Source organism: Triticum aestivum, chromosome 6D (genome assembly GCF_018294505.1).
Source record: "Triticum aestivum cultivar Chinese Spring chromosome 6D, IWGSC CS RefSeq v2.1, whole genome shotgun sequence".
NCBI classification, from domain to species: Eukaryota; Viridiplantae; Streptophyta; class Magnoliopsida; order Poales; family Poaceae; genus Triticum; species Triticum aestivum.
Window position 1 is genome coordinate 84,868,817 of NC_057811.1, and position 12,397 is coordinate 84,881,213.

At 47.8% G+C, this 12,397-nt stretch overlaps 3 protein-coding genes across 6 annotated transcripts; 1 reads left to right on the forward strand and 2 right to left on the reverse strand.

The window, feature by feature from the left end:
- Positions 1-442: 442 nt before the first annotated feature.
- LOC123143727 (CRS2-associated factor 2, mitochondrial) lies at positions 443-3,519 on the forward strand. 2 transcript variants are annotated; one of them, XM_044562692.1, is made up of 6 exons: positions 443-796; positions 975-1,552; positions 2,055-2,182; positions 2,288-2,513; positions 2,669-2,796; positions 3,169-3,519. In XM_044562692.1, exons 2-6 carry the CDS (start codon positions 1,039-1,041, stop codon positions 3,280-3,282), a joined length of 1,110 nt encoding a protein of 369 aa, XP_044418627.1. In that variant the 5' UTR covers positions 443-796; positions 975-1,038; the 3' UTR covers positions 3,283-3,519. The 2 variants fall into 2 exon arrangements, with proteins under 2 accessions (XP_044418627.1, XP_044418628.1); XM_044562693.1 differs by lacking the exon at positions 3,169-3,519 and adding an exon at positions 2,907-3,139.
- An 879-nt stretch (positions 3,520-4,398) lies between these two features.
- LOC123143728 (fatty acid desaturase 4, chloroplastic) lies at positions 4,399-5,600 on the reverse strand. Its single transcript, XM_044562694.1, has one exon. The coding sequence runs from the start codon at positions 5,453-5,455 to the stop codon at positions 4,607-4,609; it is 849 nt and encodes a 282-aa protein (XP_044418629.1). The 5' UTR covers positions 5,456-5,600; the 3' UTR covers positions 4,399-4,606.
- A 1,559-nt stretch (positions 5,601-7,159) lies between these two features.
- Positions 7,160-12,120, reverse strand: LOC123141179 (disease resistance protein PIK6-NP). 3 transcript variants are annotated; one of them, XR_006470194.1, is made up of 4 exons: positions 11,303-12,120; positions 7,913-9,908; positions 7,739-7,782; positions 7,160-7,572 (listed from the first exon to the last, which is right to left on the reverse strand). XR_006470194.1 is itself a non-coding variant. In XM_044560394.1 (3 exons), exons 1-2 carry the CDS (start codon positions 12,118-12,120, stop codon positions 7,925-7,927), a joined length of 2,802 nt encoding a protein of 933 aa, XP_044416329.1. In that variant the 3' UTR covers positions 7,160-7,782; positions 7,913-7,924. The 3 variants fall into 3 exon arrangements, 2 of the variants coding, with proteins under 2 accessions (XP_044416329.1, XP_044416328.1); XM_044560394.1 differs by having other exon boundaries at positions 7,160-7,782; XM_044560393.1 differs by having other exon boundaries at positions 7,160-9,908.
- Positions 12,121-12,397: the final 277 nt, after the last annotated feature.

Here is a 12,397-nt window from a genome sequence, read left to right on the forward strand (position 1 = left end):
GGGCCAGCGCCGCCATCCGCAGGGCTCCGGCGGCCGCGCGCGGCACTCACCTGTGTTGGCCGCCGGCGCGACGGCCTCTGCTGACAAAGGAGGAGAGAAGGCAAAGGAAGGAGAGAGTCATGCCGCTGTGCACTCACTGTCGTCCCCGGGATTGGATCTGCCGGCGCCGCTGCGCGCTCACGGTCGTCGTCGGGCTTCGATCTGCCGCCGCGGCTGCAACGGAGAGAAGAGAGATGGAAAGGGGAAAAGAGATAGATAGAGCGGAGAAAAACGTTTCGCGGGCCGCGCGGCGGGATGCCCACATCCGCGAGATTTTCGCGGACGCGCATAGCCGCGTTTTGGACGAATATTCGAAGCATCTGGCCATCCCTATCCCAACTCGTCCGTGAACCAAACGACTGTCATCCACGTAAAAAACAGCTATCCCTGTCCAACAGAGGGATAGCCCAGCATCCAAACGCATCCTAACGCACGAAACGCATCCCAGCCCAAACGCCACGAGCACGCACGCCGCCGCCCAGTGTCTGCGCTCCGCCGGCGCCGTCCCCCCTTTCCCGGCCTTCCCCCGCCCCGGTCAACATCTCCCGCGTAGCCTGGCCGTGCCGCACTACTGCGGTGCGCCGTGCGCCCCCTGCTGGCCCCGGCCAGCCGGCCTCCCTCCGCGGCGGCGACGAGCAGAGCAGCCAACGTGGCGACGGCGGGCCCCCTCCTGTGCGCTCCGGCCCCGTGCTTCTGCCGCCGCCGGCTGTGTGGCCTGCTTCTGCCTACTGCCGCCGCGGCGCCCCTCCTCTCGCTGGTAACTTTCTCGCTGGTAGTTTTGGTCTTTGGTGAATTGGTGTATGCATTGTCTGATTGTCACACTGCATATATAGATGATTTAAACGCTGAACTGAAATTTAAATGGAATGGATTGTGTATGTGAGCATGTCTGTATGTCTAATGTGCTGATGGAACTCGGTTGATTCATTTTGCAGAAATAGAAGTTGGTGTTTGCTTCAATCCTGGCTTCATCACTGGCTCCCATCTCAGTATCCCACCATGCTCTTCAGTCGGAAGCTTCTCCCATGGCCGTGCCCAAGACAGTCACAAGCCCAGGCTCTGCTCTGCCGCCCATTTTCCGCCTTCTACCCAACCAACCCCGACGATGACGACCCTCCGTTTACACGGATCCCCAAAACCCCACCTCGAGCTTCGGCGCCGGCGCCGCCACCGCCGAAGCCCAAAGACCAGCCTGCCAAGATCAGCCCCGACGAGCCGGCACACTCCGACCTTCCCTTCGACTTCCGGTACTCGTACTCGGAGACTGACCCGACCTGGAGGCCCATTGGGTTCCGCGAGCCAACCCGGTTTTCGCCCTTCGGCCCCGGCCGCCTTGACCGGCCTTGGGACGGCGTCGTCGCCGCCGCCGTGCGCGCCGAAGGGAACAGAGAGGATGTTTGTGGCGGTCCGAGTCGTAGGGATGAGGTGCTTGGCGAGGCACTGTCGGAAGCGGAGGTGGCAGAGCTCGTGGAGAGGTACCGGCACAGCGACTGCTCCCGGCAGATCAATTTGGGTGAGTTCTTGGTGCTCTCAGCAACTCAGTGCTGAAATGGCGTTTCTGTCTGATGATTTTAGTTGTCCAAGCTTTCGCATTACAAATCCCAATCTTATTGCACATTTTATTTGATTGATGAGGGAATAACGAGTACTAGAATTTTTAGCATTGAATTTGGCCAAATCCGTGATAAAAGATTGCATATTTTACATTGTAATAAAATTTGGATCAATTGTTTCCATAGTACTCCCTCTGTCAACAAATATAAGATGTTTTAGATCACTAAAATAGTGGTCTAAAACGTCTTATATTTGTTTACAGAGGAAGTATATGGGAAGATTATGCATATTTGTGCAGATTATATTTGTTTACAGATGCCATTGTGCATATTTGTGCAGATTATGTTGTTGCAACTGTTATATTTGAACATTTGATCATTCGCGTAGCTCAGGAAAAATTGCATTTTTCTTAAGAAGCATTCCCTTGTTCCTGCTATAAATAAGATGTGTCGTATTCTCAGGGAAAGATGGTGTAACTCATAATATGCTCGATGACATCCACAACCACTGGAGACGTGCAGAAGCAGTCAGAATCAAATGTCTTGGGGTTGCAACTCTTGACATGGACAATATATGCTTCCATCTTGAGGTCATAATGTGTTGCCACATGCTTGAGAAAATTAGGGATTGAACTCTCCTTTTCTGTTGAATTCTGTTATCCATCAATTTCTGATGTGAGTGCACCATTTTGCAGGATAAAACAGGTGGGAGAATCATATACCGTAGCATAAATATACTCATCCTATATCGTGGCCGGAACTATGATCCAAAACAACGGCCTGTCATACCATTGATGTTGTGGAAGCCATTGGCTCCTATTTATCCTAAGGTTGTCCAAAATGTTGCTGAAGGGTTGACTTTTGAGGAAACAAAAGAAATGAGAAACAAAGGATTACATTCGCCACCGCTTATGAAACTGAGTAAGTTGGAATATTTCTAGCAAGACCATTTCGAATCACATAAGCGCATATTTCTAGCAAGACCATTTCGAATCACATAAGTGCATACTTCCATCTCACTATCTTGTTGCCAATATATTGTCGCTCCTATGTTGTGATATTTCTGTCTTGTGCAGCTAGGAATGGTGTTTATGTTAATGTTGTTGACAAAGTGAGAGAGGCCTTTAAGACTTTGGAAGTTGTGAGACTAGATTGCTCTCATTGCGGTACTAGTGATTGCAAAAAAATTGGTGTGAAGCTGAGGGTATGTTGTAACTTTCTAATGCTCTCTATGAATTAATCCCATCAGTCTTGCATTCATATGGAAGAACAATGAAACTGGAAAGAATTTGAATAAAAGCTCTAATCAAACAGGTGTGCTGGTGTAGTAGTTAACTTGCAGTTGAGATATAACGACCCTCCTGCAGTTTGCAGTTCGCTCGTCATATATGCAGCTAAAGTATATTATGCCTTAGAACTTGCTTATAATTTCAGACAGAAGACATCTCCTTTGCAACACAACAGTAAGAAACACTGGAGAGTTTACGATAGAAACTAGACACTCCTTTATCTCTTGCAAACATAGCACTTGGAATGCTTTATTTAACTTTGTTGTTTCTTTCCTTTGGTTTCATAGGATTTGGTTCCATGCATCCCTATACTATTTAAAGATGAACAAATTATTCTCTGGAGAGGGAAGCGGGACCAGGAGGACTCTGTTTCAGCTCATTGTGCTTCTTGGCCACAGTGATGCAAGTGCTTGTAATCTACTCCCTCCGTTCCTAAATAGATGACTCAACTTTGTACTAACTTTAGTATAAAGTTGAGTCATCTATTTTGGAACGGAGGGAGTACAACCCTATACTCAGAGTAGCAGCTAGCTGAAGCAGGCCTGCTTTTTGGGTTACTTCTGTGAGTTGCATGAGATGTGTTCACTGGAGTATAAGGATCTGCAGTCTACAAGAAATGGTCTAATTGTTTGTCAGCATTTCTTGGCTGCTGTTTGAAGTAATTTTATCTTGAGAGCATGTGGACCTTACAACCAGAAAGTGGGTTTCTTTCTGGGTGAAGAGAAAGACAATTTCTAAGAGCATCTCCAGCAGCCGCGCTGGAAAAATACAGATTTTTGCGCGCGCAGCCGCTCCGGGCGCTCCAGCGGAGGGCGAGACGGCATCGCGCGCCGCTTATTTCGTGCGCCCACTTCCGCGCGCTACACACTCGAGCGCCCTCGCCGCACCCTCGCCACCGAGCCGCTTTCGGCCCGCCCGAGCTGCCTCCGGCGAATTCACCCGATGGACGGCCGCGCTGACATCCCCTTCACCTCTTCCTACACCCGCGACCCCTCCTTGCTTCGAAGCGATTGCTACGGTCAGCAGCTCTTCCAGCTGAGGGATTCATCTTCAGTTTTCGGTCCTCTAGGTTTCGCCCTCCGCAGTTTTGGAAGTGCCGGCTTGTTTCTGTTGCTTCATCTGCCTGATTCAGGATCGATGCTCGAGATTGAGACGCCAAAAAGCAGAATTTGTACAGACATGTGATTCACATCCATGCCATTTGAATCAAGAGCAGATGGTCTGAGCCTCAAATAAGCCTTTTAGCCGATGTTGGTCACACTTTTGGCGGATGGATTAACACATATTCGATAGATATAAGCAGATTTAAGACATATGCATGTGTGGCTGTGTGACTTGCCTTCTTGCGAATGTTGTTGCAAAGAGTTGATCATCTCAACTGGATGTGCTTTTTTCTGGCAAGTGGACAAGAAGATACTGGATATCCGAAGAACATGCCACCAGAACAAAATCATTTGCACCACAAGAAAGCTGTGGGTAACAAAAGTTGTCGTAGACAGACTGAAGACCATAAAAAATCATCACATTTTCAATTATAAAAAATTCTTCTCTCTTTGCATACACCACAAGATTTGCATCCTCAAAAACAACCTAAAATATACATTAAATATTTATATTTTTCCACCTAGCTAAACTCGTATATTTGAATCCTTTCAATCCCAGTTCATCTTTCTGTATACCTTTTGAATCGTAGTATGTATGTATGTACACGATGGTCGATGTATGTTACGAACTGTCAGTAACAGCGACGGCGGTGACGGAGCCGCTGGTGTCCTCCATCCAGGCGGCCTGCGTTTCGTCCCATGAGCGCGGGCGGACGCCGGTGCGGAAGAAGACGACCATCTCCAGCGCCTCGAACACCTTGTGCCTGTCCAGCACCCCGTTCCACATGCCGCTGAGGATGCAGTAGTTGGTGCTGTAGGGCTGGCGGTGGTGCGCGGCGTGCTGCGCGCGCGACACCAGCACGCCGGCGGCCTGCAGCGCCTCGACGCCGGGCGGCAGCCGGCGGCGCTTCTCGTGCGCCCACGCGTGGAACTGCTGGCTCAGCACCACGCACGCCGCGAAGGTGCCCGCGAAGGCGTGCGCGGCGGCCGGCGCGTGGGCGGCCGCGGCGGCGGCCTCCACGGCGGGGAGCGCGAGCGCGACGGCGCGCGCCAGCGCGTGCAGGTTGTTGCAGGGCTCCCGGCGCGTGATGGTGGAGGGGTGGCGGTGGTGGCCCTGGAAGGCGGCGATCTGCGCGCCGACGAGCGGCGTGGAGGCGTCCCCGTAGTTGTCGACGAGCCAGTGGTAGACGCCCGTGGCGAGGTCGGCGACGGTGTACGCGGCGAGGGCCGCGGCGAGCGGCTCGGCGTAGGAGCCGGAGTCGGCGGCGAGGGAGGCGGACGCGGACAGCGAGGAGAGGACGGCGGCCGAGCCCGCCAGCGTCCACGCGCGCTGCGGCCACGTGGACCGCAGCTCGTCCGGGTCGGCGCGGGCCAGTGCCGCCGGCGTCGGCGAGGCCGCCCGGCACGGCGGCGGCGCGCGGCGGTGCGGCGGGAGGGTGCAGCGGGGGGTCAGCGCGTACATGGCTGGCATGGCTTGGTCTCTGCTTCCACGTACGCGCGTGATCGGCTTTTGTTCAAAACGAATTCCAGCCAGAAGTTGTGAAGGCTGCTGGCTTTGTAGGAGTGGATCATAGGCTCATAGCAAATGGTGAGTCCACGACGGCGAATTATTAGTGGACGGAAATTTAACTCGTATGTAGTAGGAGTTTTCTCGCTCTCCCCTCGTCTCATCTCTCTCCCTCTCAAATCGCTTTCTCTCTGGAAAAGTGCAGGGCTATGGCTGTTTACTTGTGAGCCATGTATGTGGTGGAGTGATGAACTACGTGGTAACTTTGTGGTGGTGTTTGCGTCAAAAGAAGCCGCGTCTGCAATTTTGCATGAAACATCTCCTTTCTCCGACTTTTGCATGAAACATCACTTATCTTGAAGCTGCAGCCTAGACAGTGCAATGGAAATGGCCGAATTACACGTGCAAAGAATACTAAAATGGTTAAGCTTTTAGAACACACGCAATTTATGGTTTTGTCATTTTGCAATTCAAGGAATACATCATGGAGAGTTCAAACTGGATCGAAAATCTCAGTGGCTAGTGGCTGAGGGAAACCATGCCGGAAACCAAACAAGCAACGAAGCCCGACCACCCACCGTCAATATGAGGCCATCATTGAACCATACACTCACCCCCAATGATTGGACACTAGAGTGACACACTAGTCGTGTTGACCTCTCCGACGAACTCACTAGTCCCCCGTGGCACAACCGCACAAGGTCGCTCCCTCCCTCCCCGCCATGGCCGACCATAGTCCTACCCATAGACCCTTTACCACTGAGACTTTCATGCCCCCGCATCGCTCCCAGGGTATTCGGACCCTAGCCGTCACCTTGTCTCTCATCCTCCTTGTTGACGTATAAATGCATAGCCCATATTTCCTCATCAACTTAAACTTTTGGATGAATTGACTAGTGCGTGCAGTTCTACATGGTATCGGCTAACACAATTAAATTTCAGCCTACTTTTGGTCCACGTTTAGACCCGTGGAGCCACGCGTGAGGGAGAGTGTTAACGTTCACATTGTTAGCCTCGGCGGGGCAGTGGGCGTAGTGTAGCAATAGATGATGGGCATCGGTGGCCTCTCGTTCCGAAGCATTGCCTGTCAAACTTGTGCTCCATACGAGAGGTGTAGATGCTTGTGCCACCTATATCCTGAAGTCCAAGTTGTTGGGCACCCAAGTGCAAGGGTTTGCAATAAGTGACAACTCTCCCCCATTTAAGAACCAGGGCATCAATCCATAGAGATAACACACATAAGATCGGTCAAAAAGGACTGCAAAACATATTAAGGAACCATTTGTGCCCTAGCCCCAACAGTTCTACTGAGGTTGTCAATCTCATTGGCCTTGTTGGTAGTTGCAGCAAATTATGAGTGGATAATGTCTTTGGACTTTGGAAGTATTTTCGTAATTTTTGGATTAAATAAAAACTGAAAATAAAGGTCCATGTAAAAGTGTTTGCAGAACGTTTCTTATGGAGGAAATTGGACCGCGATTCATAGATTCACTGGTAGCATCTCCCAAAGCAATGACAACACATAATACAAGAATATGTATATGGAATGGCCAAATAAACATCCATAACAAATCATAGCATATGTTGAGATCATGTTATATTAGCCTCATGTCTATACACACATCTCATCTAATAGCTAATTAATGCTCCACCTAAGTTGCGCGAAAACCTCGTGAATTCATCTCAAGAATTATTTAATAATCCACGTGAAAAGTATTAAGCTGCTCCTTTGAAGAGAAAGGAAAACTTTCCAAGAAATCACAATCAAGATGTACATCATAATTTTGCCACCCAATACATTCAATCAATCCAGGTAGCTAGCTAGCAGCACGCATGATGCGCGAACGAACCGTACAAATTTAACGGTTTTTGAATTCACGAACCCAAAAGCAGAGAGGGCGCAAACATATGCAATGTCACCAGACTTTTCTTTTTTTGTCTTCTTTACGGGGGAGACAAAACTTCTTCTTGACGCCGAAGGAACAATGAAGCAACAATGCAGGTGGAGCTGATTGCGACGAAAGAACATTAAAGATGAAGCTGATTGCGACGAAATCGATCACACCTCCCATGCTACGCAGCTGCAATGACATGCAGAAACGTGAATCACATATATAGACACCGATCATTTGTGGTGGAGTTGCAAAATTAAAATTAAACGGAGCTAACTAGTCACCAGAATATATTCTGTTTTTTTTTACATATATATACATATAATGGATGTTGATGAATGAAATCAGTACGTACCTGTAGCATGCAGAGGCCGAGTGCCCTTGCTCGTGGGGCTGCAGCTGAGAAAGAAAGAAAGAGTGAAATTGAGAGTGGACCCGAAAAAGCCAAAGACAGAGCCTCTAGATTAGCAGAACAAGTATGCATGATAATTGGATATAAACGCCTGTTGCGTTGCGACTAATGACGTACCTCTTCAGCTCTTCAGCCTCTAGGACTCCAGATGTTGACCTTGGGACGGTTGGGATGGTTGTACGTCGCGTGCTTCAGCGCGGCCTCCGCTCTAGTATACCTTGCGCTGCTAGCCTCCTCGCCATGTAGATCAACGGAGAGTTGCTCGAGCGAAGAGAGGTGCATTATGCTCCAGCTCAAGTAGTCCAACTCCAAGCCATCTGGACCTAGGTGCTTTATCGAATGACGTATATCGAGGATGTTCCACACTTGGGCACCGAACGCAAGGCATCGAACCATAGGCATAGTTCCTGGCCGGAACCCTAATGGATTCACTGTAACACCTTCGAACCAGCACTCTGTCGCGCAAGGGAATCCATCAATATTAAGCGGGGAGCTTTGCGTGGCACGCTCTTCCATGGCAGTGTCCAAGATTGACTTCAGGTAGAGATAACGAAGAGCTGGCAGAGTCCCAAGGTCATGAATGTCCCACGGTTGCAGTTTGCGGACTTCTATCCATAGGTAGGAGAGGCGGGGATGCCATGAAGAACTAATAAATCCTGGCAGATTATGAAACCATCCATGCAACACAAGCCTACGGAGTTGTTGCGCTGGATAGGGCATCCAGCTGCTCTCCATGAGATCAATGCTCTCAGATGTAATCTCTAGGCTTTGTAGTTTTTCCAGGTTCCTTAGGGAGTTTACCAAAATATCAATTTTGTCGGGACCACACCCTGATGGCCAACTAAAGGAAAGCACCCTCAGCTCTGTCAGGAAGCGCAGCCCTTCCATATCATCACTGAAGTTTGCTTTGGTTAGCTCTTGGAGGAACGTCAAATTCCTATAGCCTACTGGTAGGTCTGTATTTTCTCTAAGATGTAGAAACATCAGATAACTTAGGCCAACAACACCCGTTGGCAATTTTTCTGCATCTACCCCATGCAAGTCCAATATCTGTAACAGCCGGAGATTTCCTATTTCCGTCGGGATCTCACGGAGTTTTGTGTCCCTTAATCCTAGGTACCTCAGTTGTAACAAATTCCCGACACAATGGAGGTTAAGACCACGATCATTTCCAAGATTACAATCTTCTAGATCCAACACACGCAAAACTTTAAATAGTGAAAGAGAAAGCATCTGATTAATAGCAGGACTAAAAACGGTGAAGGATCTCACTTGTGACATGCTCGTTGTAGACAGTTGAGTGCTGGTGAGCTCTGTCATTCTCTTCTGGAGGGACAGCCTGCGCATATTTCTTTTGAAAGACCAGTCTCCCTTGATAGTATCCAATATACTGATAAAATTATTTTCACTCGACAAATCACATATGAGATCAAGCATCATGTCATGGACACGACAGCCTTTTGCCCTACCATCGGTGTCAATGTTTATCGGTTGGATCATACTTCTATTGACAAGCTCATTGAAATAGCTCTCACCGAGCTCAAATAAGTCTTCACCTTGGATAAACCCTTCGGCTATCCATCTTTTCACCAACCGAGTCTTGTCAATGTAATAGTCTTCTGGGAATATACTTAGATACAATAAACAAGTCTTCAGATGGGATGGGAGATCATAATAGCTGAATGATAATATCTTCTTCATGTGCTCCACACTACCACCATTTGTAAGCCCACGACCAATAGAATTAAGTAAGTCATGCCATTGACCTTCTGGTTTTATCTGCTGATTACTTGTCAAATGGCCAGCTAGAGCAATAATGGCTAATGGCACTCCAGCACATTTCTTCAAGATCTCTGTGGAGACCTGCTCCAGTTCAGGAGGACATCCAGTCTCGCTTGCGAATATTCTCTCGTAGAAGAGCTTTTTGGAGTCACCTTCAGAGAGAGGTTCCATTGTATGGATAAGCTCATTATCAAAAGAGCAACATGCTCTAGAGACATCAAAATTGCGGGTTGTTGTGATTATTCTACTTCTGGTGTTATTATCCATAAAAGCTAAACTGATTAGCCCCCATGCATTGGTATCCCATATATCATCAACGACGATTAAGTACCTATCAACATGACATCACAAGATCCGCAGGTTACTAAGCCATTAAAAATATCTACAATAGCAAGAAGCATGCCAATCATATTGCAAACTAAGAGAATAGTGTTACTCGACAAAGAGAATATCCTTCCGTGTGAACAACTTTAATATGCCACACCCGCAAAAAAAAACTTAAATACGCCAAACACTATGATGCAATTTTAACTTTATCGGTTGTTAGAAGTGCCTATTGAACCATAACTCGAATGTGAGTTTTTTTTTCTTCGAAACGGAGGCATAAGATTTGCCTCATCTATTAAATAAGAAGAGAATAGAGTTTAGAGTTTTACATAACACCCCACGCTAAACGGCATGACAATTACTCGCAAAAAATTACAGTCCCAAGTTTTTTTGCACCGGCAGTGACCCATAACTTTGCTTCTTCAAGGATGGAGCCAAGGAGAACAGGCGGTGGTGCAAATTTTTTGCGAAAGACTCTGGCATTCCGCTCGTTCCAAACAGTCCAAGAGATGAGCATGGTGAGGGAGGTCATGGCATGCCGGTTTGGGTGTCGGTTGTCGGTCCATTTGTCCCACCACGCGTTGATGGAATCATCAAGATGGTGTGTTTGCATCGTCTCGTAGGATCAATGAAGTATGAGGGAATTTCCAACCATTGAGAATTGTGTGACCAACACAGGCTTGCATGTCTTCTATGCTTTAAACTGTTGTTCATGTTTGGAAACCCACCACAAAGTTCTAAAAAAATATCATGTAATAAAATTTCTAACATATTCAGCCACGACCCGAGATATGAAAGTGAAATGTTTGGTTATGGGCATGTGGCAATGTTAACTGTCCTAATTCATACGTCAATTTGAATTAATTACTTCCACCGTTCCTAAATATAAGTCTTTTAGAGATTTCAATATGGACTACATACGAAGCAAAATAAGTGAATCTACACCTAAAACAAAATGAGTGAATCTACACTCTAAATTACGTCTATATACATCTGTATGTACTCCATATTGAAATCTCTAAAAAGACTTATATTTAGGAACGGAGGGCGTACTATTTATAGCATGCATGATTTCGTTTTGTCTCTCGAGCTGTGAGTATAAAATTGAGATTTTGATGATACTAATTTCTAGTCGGGGTTTTCAACCTCGGACGCACCGTTGCACAACAACAAGGCTAGTTATAAATGTCAAATGTGTTAACAGAAAATGTACAGAATTGGAGTAAACACAAAATAAAAAAGTTGCGATCATGTTCTCAGCTTTGATCCAGATTGTTCCGTTATGTCAAATGTTATGCATGACCTTAACATGCAACATGCACACGGTTGACAAACAAAAGCCAGAATACAATATACTGTGTAGATGTATGTGGAAGGCATTGGATGAATGATGCGTACCTCTTGGCCCCTATCGATTGTCGCAGTAAACTGATGAGCTGCGTTTCATCCAACTCCGTTTGATTGAAACGTATATACGTTTCCACATCAAACTGGAAGAGCAGTTTTCTAAAAATCTTTCTTATGTCAGGATTCCGAGAGACTGACACAAAAACCCTACAATCGTATTTTATTTTTGCAGCCATATCATATACTGCTTTAGCCAGAGTGGTCTTACCCAGCCCTCCAAACCCAACTATGGAGAGTATCTGAAGCCCAGTTGCACCATGTACCAACTTGGCCATAATCTTGTCCCTTGCAGCATCCATGCCAACCGTCTTCTGGTTTCCGTACAGAACCAACAGAAGAGGGTCGATGGTGGTTGTAGTCCGTGGGGCTGCACCACCGCCACGACATCTATACCTGTCATCTCGGTTGGCCACTTCTTGCACATGCTCTTTGACACCTTTCACCGCGGTGGCAATCTCACGGCGAACCTTGGCCATCTTGAACAAGTTGGCCATTTTTACCTTGAGCACCTGGAAGTAACCCGCGTCGGGGGGAGGCACGGAGCCGGCGACGCACGCATCGAAGCTCTCCAAGAGATCCTTGATGTCGTGGGACAGCTCCGTGATGTCGCCGGCCCAGAGCATGTCCTGCCAGGGAAGTTGGTCCGGCGGCACCTCGGCGATGGCTCTCAGGGCGGCGTGCATGCTCATGAGCTCTCTCTGCAGATACTTGACATCTTCCTTGGCGCTCTTCTGTAGGTTGTACTCCTTGGTGAGGAGCCTGCCCAGCATGGGGATGATAGAGCTGACGGCGGCCACCGCGAGGTTCATGGCTCGCTGACTTTCGCTCTCCTGCTCTCTCTTGCGTGGTTTCTTGTGAATAACTATTTGCTGTGTGGGGAGCTGGTGCTGAAGGGTCGCTCTTTATAGACTCTGATCGAGCTTATGGCACAATAATTTTGCACTACATCAACTCTTCTTGGAAACTCGCAAGCACGTCTACTTCTTCTTCCTTTTTTCTTTTCTTTTTTGGCAAACACAACCAGTCTACTTGTTACCAAATTTCAGTTGCCTCATTAGTTAATTTCGGACTGCTGAACCACTCTCA

Excerpts from the sequence above, each read along its gene's own strand:
- LOC123143727 (XM_044562692.1), top strand. The coding sequence starts at position 1,039 with ATGCTCTTCAGTCGGAAGCTTCTCCCATGGCCGTGCCCAAGACAGTCA. Across the intron at positions 2,514-2,668 it reads GCCACCGCTTATGAAACTGA|CTAGGAATGGTGTTTATGTT; the intron begins GTAAGTTGGAAT and ends TGTCTTGTGCAG. Across the intron at positions 2,797-3,168 it reads AAATTGGTGTGAAGCTGAGG|GATTTGGTTCCATGCATCCC; the intron begins GTATGTTGTAAC and ends TTGGTTTCATAG.
- LOC123143728 (XM_044562694.1), bottom strand. The coding sequence starts at position 5,455 with ATGCCAGCCATGTACGCGCTGACCCCCCGCTGCACCCTCCCGCCGCAC.
- LOC123141179 (XM_044560394.1), bottom strand. The coding sequence starts at position 12,120 with ATGAACCTCGCGGTGGCCGCCGTCAGCTCTATCATCCCCATGCTGGGC. Across the intron at positions 9,909-11,302 it reads CAATCGATAGGGGCCAAGAG|GTACTTAATCGTCGTTGATG; the intron begins GTACGCATCATT and ends TCATGTTGATAG.